Source organism: Cuculus canorus, chromosome 4 (genome assembly GCF_017976375.1).
Source record: "Cuculus canorus isolate bCucCan1 chromosome 4, bCucCan1.pri, whole genome shotgun sequence".
Lineage (NCBI taxonomy): Eukaryota > Metazoa > Chordata > Aves > Cuculiformes > Cuculidae > Cuculus > Cuculus canorus.
The window spans coordinates 34,754,744-34,780,213 of NC_071404.1; the positions used below are offsets into that span (position 1 = coordinate 34,754,744).

General features: G+C 35.5%; 1 protein-coding gene across 3 annotated transcripts; it reads left to right on the forward strand.

Moving 5' to 3' along the window:
* The first annotated feature begins 334 nt into the window (after positions 1-334).
* Positions 335-24,254, forward strand: PDLIM3 (PDZ and LIM domain 3). 3 transcript variants are annotated; one of them, XM_054064882.1, is made up of 8 exons: positions 338-592; positions 6,237-6,388; positions 8,045-8,129; positions 14,080-14,147; positions 17,454-17,717; positions 20,289-20,416; positions 21,484-21,595; positions 23,101-24,254. In XM_054064882.1, the coding sequence occupies exons 1-8, from the start codon at positions 500-502 to the stop codon at positions 23,288-23,290; spliced, it is 1,092 nt and encodes a 363-aa protein (XP_053920857.1). In that variant the 5' UTR covers positions 338-499; the 3' UTR covers positions 23,291-24,254. The 3 variants fall into 3 exon arrangements, with proteins under 3 accessions (XP_009563960.1, XP_053920859.1, XP_053920857.1); XM_009565665.2 differs by lacking the exons at positions 14,080-14,147; positions 17,454-17,717 and adding an exon at positions 13,443-13,630 and having other exon boundaries at positions 335-592; XM_054064884.1 differs by lacking the exon at positions 17,454-17,717 and having other exon boundaries at positions 336-592.
* The last annotated feature ends 1,216 nt before the right edge of the window (positions 24,255-25,470 follow it).

Below are 25,470 nucleotides of genomic sequence, written 5' to 3' on the forward strand. Positions count from 1 at the left end.
AAAATCTTCTTATCAATATTCCGTTTACATCAAACAGAATCATGTACAAAGTCAGAGCACTGCATTGCGTAGCTGAAACAAGCACCAGCATTGTAATCAGCATGATATCAAATAAGCAACAGGATTGCTTTAAGAAACCAGAAGGACACTGCATCCTGAAGCTTACTGATTGTCGGGCTGAGGGGACGCTGAAGCAGTAGATAAAGCTGATGTATTTGTTGTAAACTTTCCAGCATTCGGGCTTTATTTGTCTGAGTTTGATACTCCCCCTCCGTGGGTGGAGAAGCTGAGGGACTTGCTGACGTCACTCAAAGAGTAGGGATAAAATGCGGTGTCCGCAGCTGTGGAATGAGTAAAACTTCCTAAGAGGTATAGAAGGTCAGCTGCCCTGCCTGGCAGGTGCTGTACTGACTGCACTCTTCCTCCTACAGCTCAGCTCCTTACACAGACCTAAGGAAAAAGGAACAGCAACCAAGAGGAAAAAAAAAAAACATCCACAATGCCGCAAAATGTTGTTCTCCAAGGACCGGCACCCTGGGGATTCAGGCTCTCAGGAGGGATAGATTTTAACCAACCCTTAATCATAACCAGGGTATGTACTCTTTCCATTTTGTTTCTATTTATTGCATTTTTTCGTTGTTGCAGATTTTGGCCCTTTACTTTTCTGGAGTTTAGAGATGCAGATGAAGCTGTGAGTAGATGAGCCAGTAGCGGCTCGTCCTGAGGAGAGCCAGCTGAATGCTGACAGTTTTTTCAAGCTGTGTCACATGTTTCTGGGATTGCTTTATTGGTCTAAGAGACTTTAGCTGCATTTCTACTTATGCCTCGAAAATTAAATTCAAGTGCCTTGGTGGCAGAAAAACTCTGACATGATTTCCCCAAGGCATTCTGATGAGAAAATCAGTTCTGATCCTTCTAAAGGCCAGAGAACTTTTATCATTTTCATGACTAGCCTCTGTGAGCACTGGGGGAGAAGACTGCTTAGCAGCAACTCTTCGCATCTGGAAGCTTGTGCTTTGCAAACTGTGCCAACTTTACAAGATTAATCTGACTGTCATTTAATTAAATCAAGTTATGATTATTGCCACCAAAGGTAGCAGCACCTATATGTAAAATTCTTCATTTTCATGAATGTTAAATTAGTGAATTAGTAGAAAGTTATCCAGTCCTGAATACGAAGCAGGTAGTTCCTGGGTGTTTTCTGCCTTTTTTAGAAGCAGAATATTTACCTTATTCCCCTAACAAAGGACAAGAATATGAGCTTTCACTTTTTCAAGGCTTTTGTGCTCTTAATTGCAATTTATTTAAGAAACAAGTTACTTGGTGAATGGAGCACATAAAACACTGTCAGCTGCCCTACATCTACAGACACAGATCTATTCAAAAGACAGGATATTTATTTTGGCAATATGTATATTTTGAACATTATGTTCAATGTACATCAGACTAGAATTAGTTCTCTTTATATTTTTGCTGCCTTTCAGAGCCTCAGATACACTGAGAATGTATGTTCCAGGAGCCTCCAAACCACCAATGGTTGCCTTTTCTTTTTTTTTTTTTTTAAAAAAAAAAAACAACAAAAAAAAACTGCACTATGACTCAATGTAAACACTATGCCTGGTATTAAATAAATGTCAAGAGCCTTGAAGGATGGATACCACTGGTGATGCCTTGCAGTAAATACGCTTCTAACAAGAGTATGTAGCAAGTTGAAAGACCAGCCTTTCACATACTATACTAGTAAAAATTAACTTCATTTAATCACTTGTTTCAGATTTATGTAAACATAAAAGATTTTACTTTGTTTAAATAGAATTAAACCAGAGTGTTATGTTATTTGACTGCACCTAAGTTCCTAAGAAATATTCAGAGGACACAGAAAAGCCTTAGGAGAAATAGAAGACAAAATCATTGAATAAAAGAAGAAAAAAAAAAAAAAACTCTGAATGTGTTTGGACCATCATTGCCTTTTAAGGGCTTCCAAAAGAAAAATAGTTTCCATTATCTCTAATGAAAAATATTTTAGTGGTGTCTGGTTTGTATTTTCTTTGTGTTTTGATTAAGCGCAATGAAGTTTAAAACTGCAATAACAAAGGATGTTACTATAAATGTAACTTTCTAAACAATAAATTGCATTGCAATTGACTCATACCTACCAAATACCTCAGAAGACATAAGCCATTGTTTTCTAGCATATTACAGAAACGGTCAAAATCACATTTCTAGTAGAACTATGAAATAAAATATACATAGGGAAAAATTACACTAATTTTTCCTTGGCTCAAGTACAAAAATATTGATGTTAGACTTGTTTCAAATTAGTATTTTTGTTGCCATAGCATATATTTAGAAGATTCCTTAAAAAAGTATTCATGCGGTGGCCCTTCAAAAGTAGTAAATATTTCACAAGATCCATGTGTCTTGGGTTATTGGGGGTCTAGGTATTCCTTTCCTAAAAGATGTCACCAGCAGCCTGTTCATATTTGGCTTAACTGTTGTGACAAGAAATATTTTTTTAGCCCTTAAAATAAACAGAAATTCTTTTTAAAAACATTTTGAATAATATAATTGGACATGTGTTAGGTTTGGTTGGCCATAGTCCTCATTCAACAGGAGAAAGCTTTTACCAGGACTTGCCAAGAGAGAGAGACAACGTAAGAGATCACCATCCACCTGTCTAAAGGACAGATGTCATCTCTAAAACCCATCATCTGTTGTTCTAAATGTTCAAGCAAATGCAAAAGCCACAGATCATGATCACTGGGAAGGGAACAGGAGGGGACTAAAAAATACGTTCAGATTCTATTAGAGTCAAAAACAATTAATTAATTAGAAATAATGAAAACATTTCTTGAAATCCTTGGAACTTTACATGGATGTAAAGAAATTACATCAATGAAACTTATCAAAATCCTAGTCTTAATGAAAATGAGTAATTTCAGTTTATTCTGACCAGAAGATACTGGTTTGGGTTAAGTATTTAGAGGAATGCAATCCTGGAGTTTAGTCATATTGAACATTTCAGAAAAAAATGAAACTTGTCGAAGTTGGATGGGATAGTGAAATATTATCAACGCTAGATTTAAATTCTATTTTAATATACAACTTTACAGATCACAATGCAAATATTTATCTTAACTCAATTTTATATTTAGCCACTCTGCCTGCAGACATTCATAACTTTTCAGAAAACACAGAGCCTGAAGCATTTACAAAGCTGTAAATATTGAGCTTCATAACTCTATTAACAGATGCAGAGAGTGTTGTTTCCAAAGTTTCACATGAGACATTGCCCCTCATGTGTTTAAATAGTTACCTAGTCTCTGACACCATCCAAATGCTCAACCCATGTCCTTGTATCTATACAAATCTGAGATACCTAGGAGACAGGAGCAATGGGCATGCCATACATATGTGTCCTGAAGAGCAAGGCGAAAATATTTCCAAAACCCCAGCAGAATCCACATCATGAAGCCACAGTGAGCAAGCAACAAACACTACAATCATAACACAATTCTGCATATTCACAATACAAATCTAACACATTACTAATAAGTTCCTTAAGAAATAGTATGACTTGCATTATTGACGTAGCCACAATAATATTGTATTTACAATATGGCGTAATCTTGCAATGCACAACCTGATCCCTTTCAGTATTTTTTGTCTGCCTGCCTTCCCCAGAAGCAACCATCAAGATTTACTCCCTGAAATATCGAGAAGAGCAAAGAGCTGGCACGTGGACATATTCCTTCTACCTCATTCTTGTAGCAAACCTCCAGCCCTTTCCATCAAACACAGCAAGAGCAGATGAGGGAGAAGATTGTATGAGGGCAAGTAGTTCTGTACCCCCGAAGGCCTGGGCAAGTAGAGCTCAGCACGCCAGTCAAGGTACTAAGGCCCAACAGACATGTCCAAGAAGACTGGCAAAAATCAATTCTGCTAAGAAATATGAAATGCAGACCCTTGGCCCCTTCTCCCCTTTCTCCCACCAAAAGATGGTAACTCCACTCAACTATGTTATGGCATCACTATCGCTGGTGACAATACACTAAGAAAATCGAAAGGACTGTACATTACTACCAGCAACACAGAGTAGCTTAGGTCCTTGTAGCAGCACAGACGCAGAGGAACAAATATGCTACTTTATAAGGCAGGATCATTATCTCAGAACACTGCTGCAGTACGCCACAGAATTAGCAGATGATTTGTTGTGACATGTAGAAAGCATAGTCTACCAAGTAACCTATATAAGGGTTATTCAAGGAAGCTTACACTTGAGAGGGAACCAAGTATTGCTGGGTTTGCCCATCTGGGGTATTAGAGCATCAACAGTCACACTCCAACACTAGGAATTCTGCTGCAGTTTGTCATTCCATGCATGGCCAAAACATGCTGAGTAAAGTTAGGAGCCATTCCAGGTTAAAGGAATAGGCACGATCGTATCTCTACCCCCATCTTATTGCAATAATGTAAAAAGTGTCAGTGTAGTTAGCATACACTTACAGCTGTTGAAGTTGAGGAACAGACAATTTTGGAGACTTCAGACTTAGAATTTATGAGCAACTTCCTCAATTTATACTCAGATTATTCAGGCATCTTAACACTTCAAGCACACGAGTCCATTCTTCTGGAGGGTGAGGGGGTAAGAGCCTCCAGCTGGCCACAAGTACCCATTTAGAAAGTTTGTCGGACTTGATAATAACAAATAACAGTTTGTTACAGTGAAATCACAAAATAAGTTTGTGTGCTGAAATGCAGATGAAGTCCCACAAAAAAAACCCCAAATATCTTTGGACCGTTCAGAACCATCTAACAGAGATGGACAGCTGAAAAAGGAGAGAATGACTCTATTGGGGTGATTTTTGCCATTGTTTCAATACTGCTACAGTGCAGCACATATCAGAAAGAATATTTCTATTTAGCTTTTGTGCCAGCAATTAGCACTGTTACATTCAAAGTCAATGAGACTGACGGGTTCATTGTAGCAGGGGTTCAGAACATACTGGATGTATACTGGGCAGCTTACTCTCTTCTACTGCTGGAAAACTAGGAAATACCAGAATGGAAAAAAAAAAAAAAAAAGTCTCCATGGCATGTTTTCCAGTCCTCCATAACACTTAGCTACTTTTAATAATTGAGATAACATTTGCTTTTGCTGTAGCAGAAATCATGGTGAGAAAAATTCTCTCCAATAGCTTTTTTATGTCATACATGGCACAGTTCAGAGAACTGCTCCTCTAAGACTCTATTGACATTTATGTCCTATTCTTTTACTTGAAAATAAGCCGCTAGTGTTATTTTAGATTAATCAGCCTATCTCCTTTGTTCTGCTGTTCTAGAAGAGCTGGATTCCAGAAGTTTATGTGCTATATCCATCAACTTCATGTTGTTGTCTTGGTTATCAAAGCTCATCTAAAATGGCAGTACATACTTAAGAGACCTATTTTCCACTCAGTGACCAAAGACACGCTTAAATGGTGTGGTGGTACGAGAAATCATGGATTTGCTAAGCATGATGTAGAAGATTATCAATAAGACCAAAAGAAAGGAAGCACAGAAAGATAAACTTAAGGCTGTTTCTGTGAATGTCACTGATGGTGGTATGTTTCCATGAGGCATGAGCTGGACCACACAGATCACCTGGAAGAATCAGGGCCACCGATTCAAATGCAATGGGACTTAAAGATATGCACTTCAAAGCATTCAGGGTCTGGGTTAGACATGAATAAAGAGAAAACTGTCATTTCAGTATTAGCATATCTCTGATTACTTAGCAAAAACTTCACAACATCCAAGGGCAGTGTGGCTGAAAATACAGTAACTGTGGTATTTGTCCTTAAATGTGGTAAGGCTTTCTATATTATCAAGTCAATGGCATGTCATGCACACGAACATTAAGTAGCACTACATCTTAGTAGTTCTGTTCTCCTGTTATTACCTGGAGTTGAAGGAAAAGAAATTAACTGTTTTGTTCAAGCAAATTACACAATGGCAGTTGAAGCAGAAGATTCAAAGATGTGTTACAATAACTACAGAAAACACAGTGGAAACTATTTAATGCAGAAGTGGAAAAATAATTTCCATCTGATTTGAAGTTATGGTGAATAAAGCATTTACATGGTGATCTGACTACAGAAGGCCTGGCAGAATTAAGAATTCACTTTTTGTTGTAAACAATCATAGTTGTTTACAGGCCCAGTGCATGGTACTTAAGCAGTCAAATTTTTTTTCAGATTACACCTGGAAGCAAGGCTTCAGCTGCCAACCTGTGTCCTGGTGATGTTATTGTAGCTATTGATGGTCTAAGCACAGAGAACATGACACACAACGATGCCCAGGAGAGAATTAAAGCAGCTGCAAATCAGCTTTTTTTGAAAATAGAGAGGTACGTGTACATATCTGCTTACTTCCAAACTAAGATGCTACCCAACCAACTGACTACAAATACAACTATTATATAGTGTAACTATTTTAAATAGTTTCAAGGTTTTCGCAAAACTTCTAAAATTACAAGTACCCAGACCTCCCTCACCAACTCCAGATGAGGAAAAACTCCCCAGAACATTTCTTTGTGGGCACAAGAAGAATACTTTTCTCAGGCTATTCACCACATTTAGTGAGCTATGAACTGTACTACTCACTACCTTTGTTGAATCCACAACTCCTGCGTTTGCTGTCAGCAAAGGAACAGTTCTTCACATTTTGGGGAAATAAAAAACCGCCTCAGCTAGCTGTCACTTGTTAAGTTCCTACTCTGTTCTGAGGCGCTCCCTCAGCCACAGATGCTTATAGTTGTTTCCCACTCCCAGTCACAGACAATACTACTAGTATATACTCCTAGTTAAGAGTAAAGTGGTGTCAGACTTTCATATGGGGTGGCAAAGGAGGGGGTTTCAAGCCAACCTCTTCAAACACAACACATTAGACCAAATGCAGGGTTCTCAAAGCAATGTTAAAACCAATCTAAAGCAAAGCTAAACTAAAAAAACTCTTTCTTACCTAAGCTTTAGTAATCCAGAAACCTTTTGTGCTTGTTTCTCTCAACTAAAGCAAGCAAGAGAAACAACCTGCATCTTGACATGTCCCAAGTGAGTTTGCTCAGCCTTTAATCAGAATTACTTAGCACACTCTTTCAGCTGTGTCCAAGTCAGACAGCTCTGATTGACCTCAGGCACTCAGGGAGGCACAGCACTTTATTACAGCTGATAGCAATACTTCTTTCCAAATAGAGAAGGTGGTTTTATTTTTTAAAGGAGCATTGTCCAATTACTAGCGCACACAGTGCAACTAAAAATTCCTACAATTAATTCTAGGTTCTGTTATGGATTGATCTATGCCATTTAGCAGCTCCCTCACGACAATTTTCAAAATATAAGTGTAGTTGTGCCTATGAAAGATGTACATATTTTTTAAAATGCTAAGTATTTGTATTTATATTGCAAATAGTACTAGATTAATATTTAATATTAATATTACATTACTTTAAAATTAGCTGACAAATTTCACCTTGCCAACGAGAACAGAATTGTAACTGGTGTTTGCATGTTTGTTATCTCCACATGACTCAATCACCTGTGCAACTTCTACTTACATTTCATATATACTCTGCATACCTAGACTGCAGTCTTCCTACCTTCAAAAGCAGACTTTGCTTGAGTCATAATTAAAAAGGATTATTATTAATACATTCATTCTTTGTGCAATATATTCTGAGGACCCAATATTCATTCTATCAACTGCTAAAAAGAAAGAAAACTAAAAAGTTTGATCAGGTCAGAAAGACACCCATTTCCCTTTTCCATTGCATTTGCTAACTGCTAACAAATTATTTCCTATTGTTCATAGTACATATATATATAGGAAGTAAATACACTTTCTGTATATTCTTTCCATATAGTAGACATTATATATCATTGAAATATTTTCATGTCAAAAGGCAAAGAACAAAACGCAAATTTTCAAGTTGCATTATGTTTTGCGGGCACATATACAAATCTATAGGAAGTCAAATTATTTAAATTCTGCCTTTCTTTTTTTATAGGTCAGGAACTAAATTATGGTCCCCACAAGTTTCAGAAGATGGCAAAGCACATCCCTTCAAGATAAATTTAGAAGCTGAACCACAGGTATGAACTGTTAAAAGTTACCTGACCATTTCCGTTTCACTTTTTACACTCTAAATTATCTCCCTTGTGGCTATTAAAATTCCTTGAATAGCACTTCATCTATTATCTGCTAGTTTAAAGCTAATAAAAAACATTTTTCAGCTATAATTTTAAAACTCTACATGTCACTATAGTTTTATTATGGAAAGAAAATATCCCCTTTTATTCTGATAAGGTTTAAGTTGCTTTAACTCTTTTAGAGATTCTTCATCATACAAAGAAGTTCTTCAGTCAGAAATAAAAGTCACAAAGCAATGCACTCGCCATATCTAAAAAAAGTCATTTTGATGTAACAAAACTGTTAAACAGAGAGAGCCATTAATGGGTCTCTTTACTTCCATACATTTTCACACAACATTGCAGAAATGAAAGTTACAAATTTGTACAAAACCCATGTACTGATCAATAAGCAAACCCTTCAACACTTCTGACCAGCAAAGTCGTGATCCTTATATATAACCAAAGCAAATCAAATCAATTGAAATCCTCCTCTCTCTTCAAACCCACACCCAGTCCCTATGCAAAGCTATAAGTGAAACCTTCCTATTGTTAAGTTAATTAGGTAGGTATTGTCTACAACTAGTGATTTAGTCCTGTGACATTCCTCTTTAACCTACCTGAACACTTGCCGTTCTCTCAAGAGAGGGAGGAAAGAGCACTCTGTTGATCCTGGAAGGCAAGGATCAAAGCAAATTTGTCAAAGTATGTATTCTGTGCTATCACAGGAAAAATGTGAGTGCAGATTCAGTCTCAGTAAGTCCAAGATAATAAATACTTCCACGAATTCTCTTTTCATGGAGATGCTCCCAAATATCAATATGGCATTTCAGTGTTCCAGTTCTGTTTCTTCTTTCCAATCCAGAAACTTGCAACAAGTTATGCAGCAAACTTGATAAGAAATAGCATAGCCTCTTCAGCAGCAGGGGGTAGTGAAGAAAAAACTATTTAAAATACATATTTTAGTGGAATAGCCAGGATACACATAAGTAAATAGCACTGGTACAAATTCACCTAAAAAGCTATATACAAAACCACATAGGCATGTACGACAGGAGATTAATACCTTTGCATGAAAGTTGCATTCCTAAAAAGGATAGTCATGTAAAAGTAAGCCACAAGATTTCACTAAGTGCTATATGGCAGGTTCTTGAAAAGCACTTTTCTCTTAGATAAAATAGTTAACCTCTTCAATTTGAGTGTATGTGTCTTTTCTTCCTAGGCAAATCGGGCATACTGAGTATATTCAATAAATAGTTGGACCCAGAAAAGTAGCCATGCTTGTAAATAAATACGCTAAACCATTCTAGGGATGATTTACACTTTAAACTTTAAATCCAAGAACATCCACCAATCTGATCTCCCTGCAGAAAAAAATAAAGCTTTTTTTCTACAGTTGCTGAAATTTTAATTTAAATTTTCCTGTATAATCAGTGACAACACGAGACCCAGCAGTGTACATACCCGTAATGAAAACAGTACAACATCAAGGCTTCTTTGACCTTAGATGACAAACTATTGCACAACTATAACCTGTGCTGTTTAGGTCCTACTAAAGTTTGCTGAAATCCAACAATAAATAAAGGCATTGAAGCCCAGACAAATGGAGAAAATTCCAAAAGCAGCATAGTGTTATTTCAAATGTTAAACTCTTTTATGCAAAAGTATTGTAGACATTGACTGCTGTGTAGAAACAGAAAATCACTGAGTTCTATAAAAACCATTTCCTCCATATATGTAATAATTAAAATCACTCAAAAAGTCATAGACATTATAAATGTCATCAGATTTTTCACTTTTGACAGAAATGTATTTTAAATTTCAGTAAGAAAATTTCACAAAGGGAAATCAATAATTTAAAATACATTTTAAACTACGAAATAACAATCTTACATAATTTTAGTAAATATCTAATTTCTATTTGCAAGCCAATAGAAGATAGTTATAAATTAAAGTAAAATTTATTTTATTTTTTTCCAGCAGTTTGGCCAAATATTTGGCCAAAGAATGCTTACTTTAGCTTCAATGAATTAAATTATTTTACAGATGGCTGAAGGTGGTTATACGAAAACTGATAAACAGCTAAAATATTGTGCCTACTTGTAGCTGTAGAACAAGGAACCTTAATGCCATAACAAACTTTGGATTACATCGAGCATCCCCAAAGAGTCATTTCGAGATTGGTATAGGCAACTGTCATAGCAAATGAAAGTACAATTATAATTCTAATAAATAACCTACAGCAATAAATGGCTGACTGAGAGAGACTCTTGAAAGCTACACATTCCCACATAAAAACCAGCCACCTAATTTCATTAATCTGGAGTAATTTATGATGTGATAAATAAATATTAGGAAATAATAGAGTACTTGAAGTATTACTAATACAATCACATTGTATTCTGTATACAAGCAAGTTAGAGCATAAGGTTCTCAAAGGATATAATTACAAAGAGAAAATAAAACCATCTAAATGTAAAAAATTATCTTTAAAAGTACTTTTTAAGTCCTTTCTACTGTATTATCAATGTAAAACAATACTATCACCTATAAATATTTTCTGAGTTACAATTCCTTCAATCTCATCTACAATGAATTTTTCTCCATTACCACAATTTCTTGAGTTGTTTTTACTCGGGCTTTTCTTTTTGCCTCTATCATTGCCTTTGAACATTTTGTTCAGTGTGACTAAGCTTTTGGCCATGAAAGACATTATACATTCCTGGGAGATATAAATATTCTATACACATAGATAAGTATAAAAATCTAAATAAAAAATCAAACCACTATTCTAAAAAGTAAGTTTATGATCTACTACCACTTCTAAACAAGTTTTGAAACACTGTAATTGTGCTAGTCTCATTTTGAGGACCTATCCTTCTTCTGTAATAGCATTTAGAGGTAAAGATTTCAGTCACATGATATCTCCAAAATTGAAATATCTGTGTACTGTCATAGCAATTATCCCCAAGGAATGCCATCATACGGTCTGTGTTGGATGCATTTCTACAGACTTTGGGTGTTACAAACATTCAATTCCTGGTATCTCTATCAATGCAAAATATAGTAAGCACTGCAAAAAAAGGATATCAGAAAGAAAAAGAAATTAAGAAATGCAATACTTCAATTCTCAAATATTCCTGATTAGGAATTTCAAAAACCTCCAGTTCTCATTTAGCTTTTGAACTAAAGGAGGACTTTTCACAGACTCAATGAGATCCAATAAACACAAGAGCTGGACTGTTTTTCTTGGTGTATGTTGTATCACTGACATTTTATATGAAGAGATGAGTAAAAAAGAAAACAGAATTTAAGTCTGACTAACTGCAAATACTTGTTTCACAATTGTTACATCGTAAAAATGCTACTATGGTGCCATATGTCTTCTGTGCTGTTCATTTGTCAACCAGAAATATAAAGGGGATGAAATTACTATGTTCATAGTTGGTTTTGTTCATTTTGTATCATACAGGCATTTAAATCAATTTTAAATACTTTCACATTAATATCTTTCACTAAGTAAACATGAACCTACACAAGTAGATTATTTCCATTTACTAACACATTGTGTTAATTGCAGCCCAGTTCTGTCAGACAGAAACAAGGAATCACAAGTAAAATCTTTGTGCTCATTTATCTGATTGCTGCTTTCAGTAGTCTCTTACAGTGCAATGCTGCTAAACATTTTCATTTAATAAAACTGCTTTTTACTGTTTGCATTTTCTGGTTGCACATTCTATAGATCCATGACTTTTCATTAGGTCTGTTCCTGAATAAATTTCTGAAGCTGATTCACATTCAGTTTTCATAATTTTTATACATTATTCACCAAAACTTTGAATAGAGACTTGATATTTTGTGAAAAAAGAAATAATGTTCTGAAGCATGAATAAAAATTTACAGATGTCAAAAATGTATCCGTGCTTTTCTAATCTGCTCTTATTATCTTGATTTATTCTGTAGATTTGAGTATTCAAATATCTATTCTGTTTTTTTGTAACAGCTTGTATTTGTTCTAACTGAAAATTTTTCTAGCATTCCTAAAGGCTAAGGTAAATGTAAAAAGGCATTTCTGCATCAAAAAATCCACTTTGTTTAGAGTTTATTTAACACAACAAAGAGACCGGATTGTACAGCTTGCAAGATACAAATGACAGACCACAATTGCCACTGAATAATTTTAAAGCGGAAGATGCTGAGTGTGTCACCATTAAAAACACATGATAGCAAATACCAGACAGTGTCAATTGTACACTAAGCCAAAAGCTCTGCTGCTTAAGATACAAGCTTCAACAATTCAAAATAAATCTCATTAGAGAGTATCAGAACTTCAAGTGTCCGTGGGTCATATGACACAATGGGATAGCAACATAAATACAGAAATGCTCTTTAGTACTGTAGATGTATTCCTAGTATACCAATCATACTCAAACCCAAAGCCAAATCAGAGAACTGGCAAAGATTCCCATGAAAATTGAAGTACTGATGACCTGCACTACCTTAACATTGCTAACTCCAGTTTCTAAAGAGAGACCAATTCAGATTGCAGAAACCTATTTGTCAGGAGCAAGAGCTTTTTATTCCATATCAATGGCAGTTCAAGCACTACCGCAGCACTGTCTCCAAAGAGACATATATTTACATATTTCTGAGTTTTGCTTATTTATTCTGATTTTACACTATCATTAAATCATACAGCATCACAATTTTTGATGCGCAGGAATGCTTCGAAGTATGGAATAAGTTCAGAAGAATATCGTCCTTAATCTGATATATATTCAAGACTATTTCAGTTTAAAAAAAATTATGTTTTCCAGACAAAACATTTACAATAAGATCTTCATATTTTTGTGACTCACTCCATCAGTATGTGATGAAAATGCAGAAGCCAGATATTAGTATTAAGAAAAGCAATTAAGCTAACTAAACATGAAATGTTTCTAAAAGAAGAAACAGTGCAAAATCTGGAGAAGAACACAAGAGGTTACTATAATATTCATGCCTCCCATACCTACTTTAAGTTGCACGGTATTTGCAAATGTGGAATGCCTTCTGTTTGCCCTGAGGCAAGAAAATAACAGTCTCTGAATGTGTTTGGCATAAGTAGCATATAGAAAATTCATGGAAAAATATAGTATGCTTGCACCAGTTAAACAAATAACAAAGTCGCAAAAGTAAAAAAGCAGAGATTAACAATACTGATGTTGTCAGGTTTACTCATTACTAGCTTTGGTGTGCATTGTAGCTTTGTGTATTTTGTCTGCCTATCATGTACAGGAATTCAAGCCTATTGGTACAGCTCACAACAGAAGGGCCCAGCCTTTTGTTGCAGCAGCAAATATTGATGACAAAAGACAGGTAGTGAGCTCCTCCTATAATTCTCCAATTGGGCTGTATTCATCCGGCAATATTCAAGATGCACTTCATGGACAACTGAGGGGTCTCATTCCTAACTCATCGCAAAAGTGAGTACTGGTATTAACTTACAATACATAGTCTGTTGTGGTACATCACTATCTGTTCCGTTTTCAATTAAAAAGTCCAGCTCTTGCTGTTTTTTTCTGATAATCAGGAGTTTATTGATTATCCAAAAAGAATGTTGATAAATGAAGCAATTTTTTCCAACACAGAAAACTATATATTACAGTCTGTAGTATCAGCGCTGCAGGTGGCTAAACTTTGCCCTCTGTGTTGAGCTGCAACACTATCTACCGCCTTTCTCTCTTACAACCACACTTTACTCTAAATGTTTCTGTACAGTAAAGTGATTGTAATTTGAGGACCAGGAATGTACAAATTAAACTAAAACCGGTTACTTCATGGCTGCAATTTTAAAACTTTGTTAGCTTCTTTATAACTCGAATTAAGTATCTGTAGGCCAAAGAAAGTTATTTTAACCCTTTTGTCTTTACAGGATATGAACTACTTTGAACACAAGCATAATATTCGGCCCAAACCTTTCATAGTCTCAGGCCGAAGCAGGTTATAAACCCTGAGTGCTGTGCTGGATTTGAAAGCATGGTGTTATTTTTTAATAGATACTCACCATTTGCATTAATAAAGCATACTGATGCATTTGAAATTTACTTATAGTAGTATATAGCCAAACACTGAAACTGAAAAAAAAAAAAAAAGAAACCCCTGAAATGGTTGAGTTGCAGAGATCAGGCCTGAAATTCAAATTTCTATTTCCAAAAGAAAGCAGGCTCATACTCCCATCTCAGCTATATTGACAGAGTCTGAAGTAACTGTATTCATGAACTTGATTCATTATACAGTGTGGCACCAGATATTGTATACTTATAAATCTATTGCACTCTGAAATTCTTCTGTCCAAATGCAAATATGTGTAAATTGTTAACTGCTAAATTAAAGACAGATAGTTATATACGTTATTGCCTAGGCTGCTCAGAGATTTTAAGTTTGCTTTTCAGCAGACCTCTATTCAGAAGGCAATTTAATGCAGAGCTAGAATAGAACTATCTGATGCCACAGACACATAAAGCTCTAAAATGCAGGAAAGCTTATGTATTTACATCCATAATTCTGGTGTAATATTGCACTATCATAATGGGATTAAATGCCTCAGTTACTATTTTTACATTATTAAACATAGAGAAAAAATAAACAACGTGGACTCTGTAGCTAAAAACACAAGGAAGCTCAAAAGTGCCTGAGTGGTGTAATCTATTGTGATACTACCCTTTATCCTTTCTAGCAGCAGCAGGTTTTACCAATGGGCTTCGTATTCTGCATTTCATTCTGAAAGCTTAAAATGCCTGCATTTCAATTAGACTAATTTAAGTCTGACAAACTAGATCAGAAAACCAGGATGATAACTGATTCCTGTTATAGAGGACAATCTCATATGGATTATCAGGTTTGTGAGACATATTACATTTTTCAACGACCTGAGTGATAAAGAGGAGGCTGTAGGAGACAGATAAGTCCCATCCTTCTCTGAATGAGAACTACCAATGTAGAACACCTCTGCAGTGAAGAGAAGGTTCTTATCTATCCTTGGAGTCCGATGCTCATAAATGACAAAACAGTCTTTAGCAAACGTGCATGGCCTCTAACCATAGCCAGCACTTACATACTGTACATAAAATGACTTTTGAATCACTAGGTACCATTTAAAGGTACGTAACAGGATTTATGGAGATCTAAATGAGTGTATCAAGAGCCTAATCTCTTAATTCAGAAACCACAATTACACAATGAAAATATTGAACTAAATGGCCATTTTCCAGTACATCAGATTCAGGAATTAATCTGCAGAAATTAACCTGACAGTGATGCAACAAGTTTCAGAACTTTGGTTGGTCAAGGTCTGTCAGCTGTTCTAGCACTTAGTAAAGACTCCAGTATTTGTGTTTACAAACTGCAGAATCTCAAAACCTTGGTTGTCACATTGTTTGTCTGCTACTTTCTCATCAGTTTGGCTCGATATATATCCTTTGCTAAACACAGCAAAACCCAAACTACTATCCTGATTGTAAATATCCCTTTAGGACAGACAGCTGAGGCTAAATAGGACTGTGACTAGAAGAACAGATTCTGGGCTGTGGGTATTAGCTAACAGATTGGACACTAACGACAGGTTTTTACTTTACTCTAGCAAAACTAACTAGAAATTGTATATAAGTACACTTTATTTAGACTTTACTTAAAATTTCTTCTCTTTTAACATTACTATGGCTGCTTGTAGCAAAAGTTGTGCTTTTTCTAGCTTTTCCTGTGACTTTGCATTTAACTAACACTATCAGCACTGACAAAACTTACTCTACTACAGGATTCAAAGGTGGTCTTGATTCCTCAAAAGAAAAGACTGTAAATTTATAAATTGCCCCCATGTGAATTTCTTGGCTGGCTCCAGCTAGGCAATGATGCAGAACTGTACATTAGCTTTAAAACTTGCTTCTGGAATTAGCTTTCTTTTGATATGTCTTTGATGGCAGAATACATATTTCCCTTTACATTTTTGAGAAAGTGGTCCTACACAAATTTCCCTCTGAATCAAAGGGAGGATTTTGGGTCTTCTCCACCCAAGAGTAGCTATTGGGCATAATATTGTACCCTCGAACTGAGAAATCGAGTATTCTCCCAAGTTTACACAGAATCATTGAGTTCGTAAAGAACAAATCACAATCCTGATATACAGGTTGGAGGAAAGTGATTGCGAATTTTTCATCTCATGGCTCTGAATATCATATAAATGGCAACCAGACACTGTGGAAAGCCTGCATTATGTGCTGTTATACAGAAACAGCAAAAAAATACCCCATAGCAAAGAAAGCCTCTGAGTTGTTATGGAGAAAATACAGAAGTGTTCAAAACAGTGATGCTGAAAAAGACATTGTGCTTAATGTTCACATTATTTTACTAATCCTTTTCCAGAAATGTCAAATTAGTGTGCAGTAACTTTACTGCTGTAACATTGAGCAACATTAATATTTCTGAGAAAAAATGTACATCTTTTTTATTATGTATAAATTATATGTAAAATCTGCTTCAAAAGCAGTAAAATGAATTCTCCAAATATATACCCATTGTTCTTGTGAAGGACCACTTTACATTCTACTGGAAACAGTGTGATTCAGAAATGCAAAAGTATGCCTCTTGTTTTAGTATGTTTTCTTCTTTGAAATGTTGAACAAATATTTTAAAAATTAAACAGGATTAAAAATTAATAAATAAAAGGATTAACAAATATCTTATTGTAGAACGTACGGAAATCTAGGAAATGTCACATTCATTATTTTACACTGCGTTATAGTAGTGTAACTGTGGACTGAGACAATTGTGATGTACAAGACTGGAACATTGTGTCTAGGATTCCAGTGCTGCAGATGTTTATTCTGTCACTGACACGGACTACTCACAAAAATTTTGTATGCTACCCTTTTGTAGATGTCAAGAATTACTTGTCTAGAACAAAGAATTTTAAAAAGGCTTAATTAATCCTCAATAAAACCTAGCATTAAAGTAATATTATGTTCTGAGTTATTCAACCTATCAAAGAATTTTTACTATGTTTAAATAAAATGCATGCCAGAATTTTAAGAATTGCTTTATAATTGGCATTGACGCTTTTTACAGGAAAATACTTTTTAATAAATACATATACTTTTGCTTTTCTCTACTTTCTATTCTTTCACTTTTCTGTATCTGATCTATTTATGCTTTTCAGCCCTGTTAACATCACTTTATTGCTCTACTTTTGTCTTTATTCTCTTTAATCTGATACGCATTGCACACTCTTCTGTAATCTGGCTATTAACACAGCGGATGCAGCACTCCGTCAGGGATTGACTGTGGCAGTGGACGCAGTACTCCCTCTTCAATTAGCACGGTTAGCTCTATCTGCCCTACCGAGCTGAAAGCAGTGTCTAAGATGGCCCCTAACATTCCTTTGGAAATGGAGCTTCCTGGTGTCAAGATTGTACACGCTCAGTTTAACACACCTATGCAGTTGTACTCAGATGACAATATCATGGAAACACTGCAAGGCCAAGTTTCTACAGCTCTGGGGGAAACACCTGTAATAAGGTAATTAGAGGACTATCTTTAATGTTTATGAATATGCAAATTTAGAATATACAAAAAAATCATGAGCTTTAATAATATCACACTGCTTCTATGATAACAGGTAAAAGGGTTTGAGAGAACCTAAGTCATTTAAAGGCATTCAGTATTTTCATTAAAATAATATTAATTTATGATTTTTAACCTGAAGTGTTAAAGGAGTCTTTCAGAATTTACAAATAAATATATTGTAGGAAATAACCTTACATTTATAGCTAATAAAAAAAACCAGACGATACTACCTGGACTATTAGCTGACCGACCACTCCACATCAAGATTCTGATTCCCTTGAAAAGTAAAAATTATTTATTATTATAGTCACAATTCTTTATTTAATAACCATATAATAACTTATTCTTATTAATAACTAATAAAATATTAATAGCTCAAGTTTATTACAATTGTTGGAATTCAAGTTATGAAGCTTAGGAAATCTTGTAGCTGTTTATAAAGTTCTAGATATTTAACTCCCATTCAGGAGAACTCCCATTCATTCAATACCACTAGGTCTTGTCCAAAAAGAGACGGAATTGACTCTGTAGGCCTACCAATCCATCTCTGACTTATGAATTTTATCCATTGCAATGTCTAAACTTTGGGTAGGAAACCTATGTGTCTGGATAAAAATGATGATTATTCAATAAAAACTTTTAAAGCACTATTCATTTTTTTCAAGGAACAATTCATCATTCATATGATATTGCTTTATCTTTACTTTTGCGTAATAGTAATTTATTTTCTGTTTTACAACAGTACTTACATTAATAATTGATATTATGTATGGTGTAAACTAAAGCTAATTACTAATATTTTAAATAAGCAATAATTACTGGCACCAAAGAGCCTTCTTCAGCACCTTGCCGATTAGGCTCTAACTAACCATAAGAATCATATTTATATATTTAAGCTCATCCTATCTGATGAAAAGAAAGTCATAGCTTAATAAGTCTTTGCAGAGTAATCTTACCCTACTGCACAAATATTTATCCTCAATCACAACAATTAAAGAACAATAAAATAAAGTTTACTTTTTTTTTTTCTGTAATCATGGATTAAGCCCAGAGTAATCAGATTTCACAAATGCCTATGGCATTCCCAATTTGAGAACTGACTCTCTGCACGGGTTTGAAATGTCTCTTTTGTTGTGGGATTGGTTTTCACTATGTATGCATTTAGAAATGTTATCTCACACCTTTGTGTCTGTTTTTTGCCTTCTGTATGTAATTGTATTAGCAATTGTTTGATGCTTAGAAACATTTCAGTAAAGAGGAGAGAATTGAAGGTTTAATTAGTCATTGGTGAGAATTGTAAAAAATCAAAGTCATTCAATACTAAAGCTTGTGAGAAGTGAAGAAAGTGGTAGTTTCTTCACTAACTAAAAGACAGCTCAGAGAAATCTGTCGATTGGTGAAGATGCAAACAATTTAAATAAGCAATAGAAGTCACTGCCCAACTGCGGCTGCTCTTACTGTCTTACAGTGCCATTTGATAGCTTAGATGCTACCCTAGGAAACAAACCAAATCATATAAACTAAAACCCAGATCAATTAATTGTGGAATCAGTTGCTTATTTCCAGTGGAAACTTACCTAAGTTTCAACAGACAGTGAGAGATCAGTTGTAATAGGAAATTTAAACTGGAGGTTTATGTATGTATCAGTGAGATAAGAGATATCATCAAAGTAAATTTGGACATTTCTAACATTCAGCCAAATTCCTGACACTACTCTTCCTCTCAGCTACTTAGGATGTTAGTTATCATGTTCAATTTAAAACTCTCAGCACAGTTTAAAATACCATAAAATATTCTTGGTAAAATCTTTGGCTCAGAGGTCACTGGAAATTCAACCATCAGCTGTTGTTTGGACAATAATTTGCTTTATATTTTTATCTTAAAATTGGCATTACAAAAATTAGGCCATGTCCCATTCTAATTAAATTCAAAAATAGAATTTCTATTCATCAATGTTCACATTATAATGCTTCCTACTACTTCATTCTTTTTTTTAATTTGTGAAGTTAAATAAGTAGCAATTATCACAACGAAATAATCACTATATTAACTCATGATCAAGCTAACTTAGAATAGTAAGAACATCTTCATGTCATGATACTATCCCAAAAGATTTGTTTGCTTAGGTTTTGGCTGACCTTACGTGAAGATATGAGCTGTGATTTTAACAACATTCTTAAGTCCAGCTGCTGAGAAAATGGAACTTTTGGATACCGTACCAAAAAGCACCTGGTATAGAGCAGTTGATTACAGGGATGCAACTGCTTTGTGGTTAAACACAGGTACCAGTCTACTTCCAATTGCCGTTAGAGCCGGAACAGTAATTATGGAAATACTTCCGTAAGTCTATAGATTTGGTTTGTAATAACAGCACAGGCTTTTTTTTCACTCTTTAGATCAAGAGATAGTCATGTAGAAACACATTGTCTTTATGTTTCTTTCCTAAATCAGTGTGGTAGAGCTATTTCTTTAAAGTTATGTTTGTTAAACTGCTTTATCTGCTCTTCCTCCCTGTGATACAGTGACCCATTACCCAACTCAGTGCCTCAGTCTGATGTGTACAAGATGCTGCATGCCAACCATGAGGAGCCCAGTCAACCTCGCCAGTCTGGCTCCTTCAAGGTGCTCCAGAATTTAGTCTCCGAGGAAGGTGGTTAATAATGACATATTCTACCTGTTCAAAGCGTTTTTAAATGTTTGTGAAACTTATGAAAGCCCAAGCCATTCCTAATCTCATACATAGCACCTCAGCTTCCTAACACTTCCCCCTCCCCCTTGCTTTTATAGCTAGCTAACGCCTGTGTGAATGAAACAGTGGTGCTAAACACATTTTTCAGAATCTCTTCTCAGGTTTTAAGGTCACTAGTGTACAAAGTTGACTTGAATTGAATGATACAAATTCTTATGCGGGAGATACTTTTGGACAACTGTGTATAGTCCTGACATCAAGAAAGAAAACACTCTCTTACAAATCCAGGAAAAAGAGAAATTTAAACCAACTCCTAAATTAAGTTTCATACATCCTCTCTTCATTCTAGACAAAAATTGAAAAGGACAATATAATTTACAGTTATATTTCCTTCAAATGAAGAAATTTTTAAAATAACATTACTACAGGCTGCGTATTTGTTATATTTAAAGTTAGTGTAAAGAATAAAATACAACCAAAATTAACCTAAAAGGTAAATATTTAAAATTTTAAAGTTTATATCTCAATATTCACCAGAGAAGGGATAAAACATCTAAGAGTGTGTGTGTGTGTACATATATATATACAAAATTATGGGATTTTGCTTGGCATTTTCATGTAATTTTTCTATAATTTTGTATTCAAATTGTTACTATTCTTTCTGAATTTGTTGTATGATTAATTAAATAAGTAAGAAGCTTTCTAACAATAGGTCTTGACTATGTTATGTTGCTTTATTAAAGCCAAATCCTCCTCCCAAGACCTACTATCAGAACATTGGATTATGTCCATGAGACAGCGAGTACTATATATAATCACTTTTGTACTTGCTTTTTGGCTACAGCTACACAATATTTTTCCCAATTCCAAAGATGTGGAATCTGGCCCACTGATATAGAGAAACTTCATTGTTTGTTGATATAAGTGAAAGCCTGCAAACACATCTAGAAGTGTATTTACAGGAAAAGTATTTAACAGCAGATGCTTTTATATTAGCCTATACATGACAGTATTGTTTTGGTTCTCAGATGGACGCCCTGTGGGTACAAGAAGTGTGAAAGCACCTGTAACAAAAATACCTTCTGCCATGCCTGGTGTCCAGAAAGTGCCACTGTGTGACAAGTGTGGGAATGGCATTGTGTAAGTTGTTTCTTTTTAGTTTTAGAAATCTCTAGTTCAAGCACATGTCCTCAAAGACCACTGCAGACTGTGGGAAAGCTGCCCAAGTCATGGTCTGGGTCTCCATCTGCACTAGTAGAAATATGCTTCTAGAGAACAGAGATATAAAAATGTATTGCTTTAAATCCTAAATTATTAATCTGTACATTAAACACTTTTGATACAACTATTTCAGTTTTGACAATGTCCCATCAAGGCTTTAATTAAGATTTCTCAGGACCTCTTGAAAGTCATTCAATAACATATACATAACGAAACCAGCAGTTACCTGTGCTCCATTGTCTCACACAGTGAATTCTCCAAAGTTTCTTGGTAGTGTAACATATCCACCCTCCCAATCCAGAGGGAGTATCCAGAAAGCTCTGTCAGCCTAGTTTAAAATTCCCAGATTTCTAAACTAACCTTCAAACTCTAGTTCTTCCCAATAAACTACTGAATTATGTGATCAACTGATATTTTCATAGAATCATAGAATAGTTTGGGTTGGAAGGGACCTTAAAGATCATCTAATTTCAACTCCCTTGCCATGGGCAGGGACACCTCCTACTAGATCAGGCTGCCCAAGGTCCCATCCAAACTGGCCTTTAACACTTACAGGGATATGGACAGCCACAACTTCCCTGAACAACCTGTGCCAGTGCCTCACTACTCTCATCGTGAAGGAATTCCTCTTATGTCTAGCCTAAATCTGCCCCTCTCCAGTCCCTCTAGGCACTACAAGCCTTTGTGAACAGTCCCTCCCCAGCTTTCTTGTAGCCCCTTCAGGTACTGGAAGGTCGCTATAAGGTTTCCTCGGAACCTTCTCTCTCCAGGCTGAACAACCCCAACTCTCTCAGCCTGTCCTCGTATGGGAGGTGCTCCAGCCCTCTGATCATCTTGTAGGCCTTTTCTGGACCCGTTCCAACAGCTCCACGTCCTTCTTATGTTGAGGATTCCAGAACTGGACACAATACTCCAGATGAGGTCTGACAAGAGAGGAATAGAGGGGCAGAATCTCCTCCCTCGCCCTGCTGACCATGCTTCTTTTGATGCAGCCCAGGATACGGTTGGCCGTCTGGGCTCTGAGCGCACATTGCCGGCCCATGTCGAGCTTCCTATCTACCAGCACCCTCAAGTCCTTCTCTGCAGGGCTGCTCTCAATCACATCATCCCCCCATCCTGTATTGAAATTGTGGATTGCCCCGACCCAGGTGTAGGACCTTGCACTTGGCCTTGTTGAACCTCCTGAGGTTCTCAGAGACTCACTTCTGCAGCCTGTCCAAGTCTCTCTGGATGACATCTCCTCACTTACTCAAACTCGGCTTCCAAACTTAAATAATACTGTGGCTGGCAAAATAACCACAGGAACAACCTAAAAGCCTTAAGACAAATACCTAGAAGTTATTTTGTGTCATAATGTGTTTGCTTCTCATTTCAAATTCATATGAATTAATCGGGTTTTTTTTTTCTTCATTGTTTCCATATAGAGGAACAGTGGTGAAGGCACGTGATAAATATCGGCATCCAGAATGTTTTGTGTGCTCTGACTGCAATCTCAACCTGAAACAAAAAGGCTACTTCTTTGTGGAGGGCCAACTATACTGTGAAGTTCATGCACGAGCTCGCATGAGACCACCAGAGGGATATGAAGCAGTTACTGTTTACCCAAAATGCTAGTCTTACATTAACACGCAGATATATGCATGCACACAAAAAGCCATTAACAGCTTAGAACTGCAGCGCAAGTGTCAGGACTTCTGCCTAATTCAAAACCAGCAGCTTTTAAACCTTTTCTTGTGGGATTCTGAGGGAGGTGGAAGTCCCTATTAGCCAGTAGCATATTATACCAGTAAAATTCTGCTAAAATGTTATTTTTGAAGTTACCAACATAACTCAATGAAGTATAAACTAAAACAGCTGTACTGGAGTGAAAAAAAAGCAAAACAGCTGAGGTATTACATGATTACTGCAGCATATACATAAATGCTGTATTCGAGGCATTATTTTTAACATAAAGTACCTTTGCAAACACCAAAGCCATCAAAGTGTCACTGGCTGGGCCCTAATAAATGTAGAAACTTGACAGATCATTAGAAAAGCAGCTATTTTACAAGTATAGTACCAAACAAGCAGTTGTCAATGTCTGCTTCCACCATCTATTATTCAACTACTATTAATGTACGCCAAAAATAGATTTTGCTTACTTTGCTTTGAATTTGGAGTTACATTGACTTAATTTTCTGATGCAGCAACTGTGATAAGGAATAAATACCAATTCATACAATAAAATCGCTAGTATAATAAAGACTGTTTAGTTAGCAGCAAAATAGAAGTTCTACATCATTTTAATGATTTACAATTAAATCAGCTTTCACATCCCTTAGAAGAAAATTGTTCTGAGGTGTGCACGCATATGCAGTGAATTCTGAAAAAAAAAACCCAACATACTCTGAAAGGAACTTAATGCAAATTGAGAATGAAAATAAATTTTAAAATCTTTCTGCAGAGAATGGTACTGCTTTTTTTGCATCTCCGTCTTTCAATTTCCATTATAGAAACGATGCGGAATTATCATCATAATATCTTTACTGCTGGTAAATCAAAACTTGGACAGCTTTATAAATAAATGTTAATTAAAATATTCAGAGGGAATAACTTTTATATAAAGCCTGAAGAAGTCCTAAGGAAAAAAAAGGTTGAAAGAATACAGCTTTTAAATCAAGTTTTGAAACTTTTTAAGGGGTGTGTTGCTTTCAGTTAGGTAATACAGCATCTTCAGAAATTATCAACAATTCATAAATTATTTAGTGGAGTGTTTTGAACCTGCTTTAAAGCAGAAAAAATCTAAAAAATTTTATATCAAGCCTACAGGACTAACAGAAATTAACAACTCAGGGGCAATCTAATATACTTACATATCATGTAAGTAATGTTATATACTTTTCCTATTCTACGATATAAGAAGCTTGAAATATAAGAAGAATACGGAATCAAAATAAGAAGCTGTATATAAACTTATTTTAAATCTCAGATGAGTCTCAAAGCTTGAAATACAGTCTACATATTCAAATCTTTCAAAATGTCTTACAGTATTATTTCAGAACTTAAATGTTTTTAAAATGGGTGTGTCACCGCATTTATGTCTGCATATTAAAGGCGGGCATAAAAAAGTGTTGCAACCTTTTAAAGCTTAATTCCTGAATTATTTTGAGGCACAAAACATACTTCTGCTCCTCATGTATCATGTAGCATTTGTAGCATTTATATTTTTCTACTGATAAAATCCACAAACTGAACCTGAAAATTCTTTTGAAAGTGAGAGTGCACATAATGTCTATTTTTACAAAGCCAAAATGCTATCAGTGTTTTAAAATGTTTGCTTAGTGTTCATGTATTAAAGGAATAACTGAAGGTAGAAATAAATCTACTACATATGATAATGATTCTATATTTTTCAGCTGGTATGAAAAATGAGAAAGTGTGTGTCAAGCGACTTGACAATAACTGAAGTTTGGCATTTTCAGCCTGATGGAGGAGTAGGTTTTGGATTTATCAAACTGATGGCATGAACACAATTTTTGTAATAGGCATTTGACTATATAATCTGGGCAAAGCTAGATTTTAAAACTGAATGAGATCACGCGCTTTCAAAACTGAAGACCTAAAACTGCTTTCTCCAACTGTAAACGTGGGGAAACTCTCAAGACATAGCCACGAGAACTGTTAGGTTAAAAGAAAAGTCACAGAACATGACCTGATGCCAAAACTTTGGAGAAAATTCAGTCGTTCTGCATCATCACGTGGTGCTATTTTGAGAGCTGTTTCTTAAAGCTGGACATGACTTTGATAGAATTAGA

Coding starts and splice junctions, on each gene's coding strand:
- PDLIM3 (XM_054064882.1), top strand. CDS start 500: ATGCCGCAAAATGTTGTTCTCCAAGGACCGGCACCCTGGGGATTCAGG. Junction 8,130..14,079: donor ATTTAGAAGCTGAACCACAG/GTATGAACTGTT, acceptor TTGTCTTTACAG/GATATGAACTACTTTGAACA. Junction 17,718..20,288: donor GGGGAAACACCTGTAATAAG/GTAATTAGAGGA, acceptor CCTGTGATACAG/TGACCCATTACCCAACTCAG.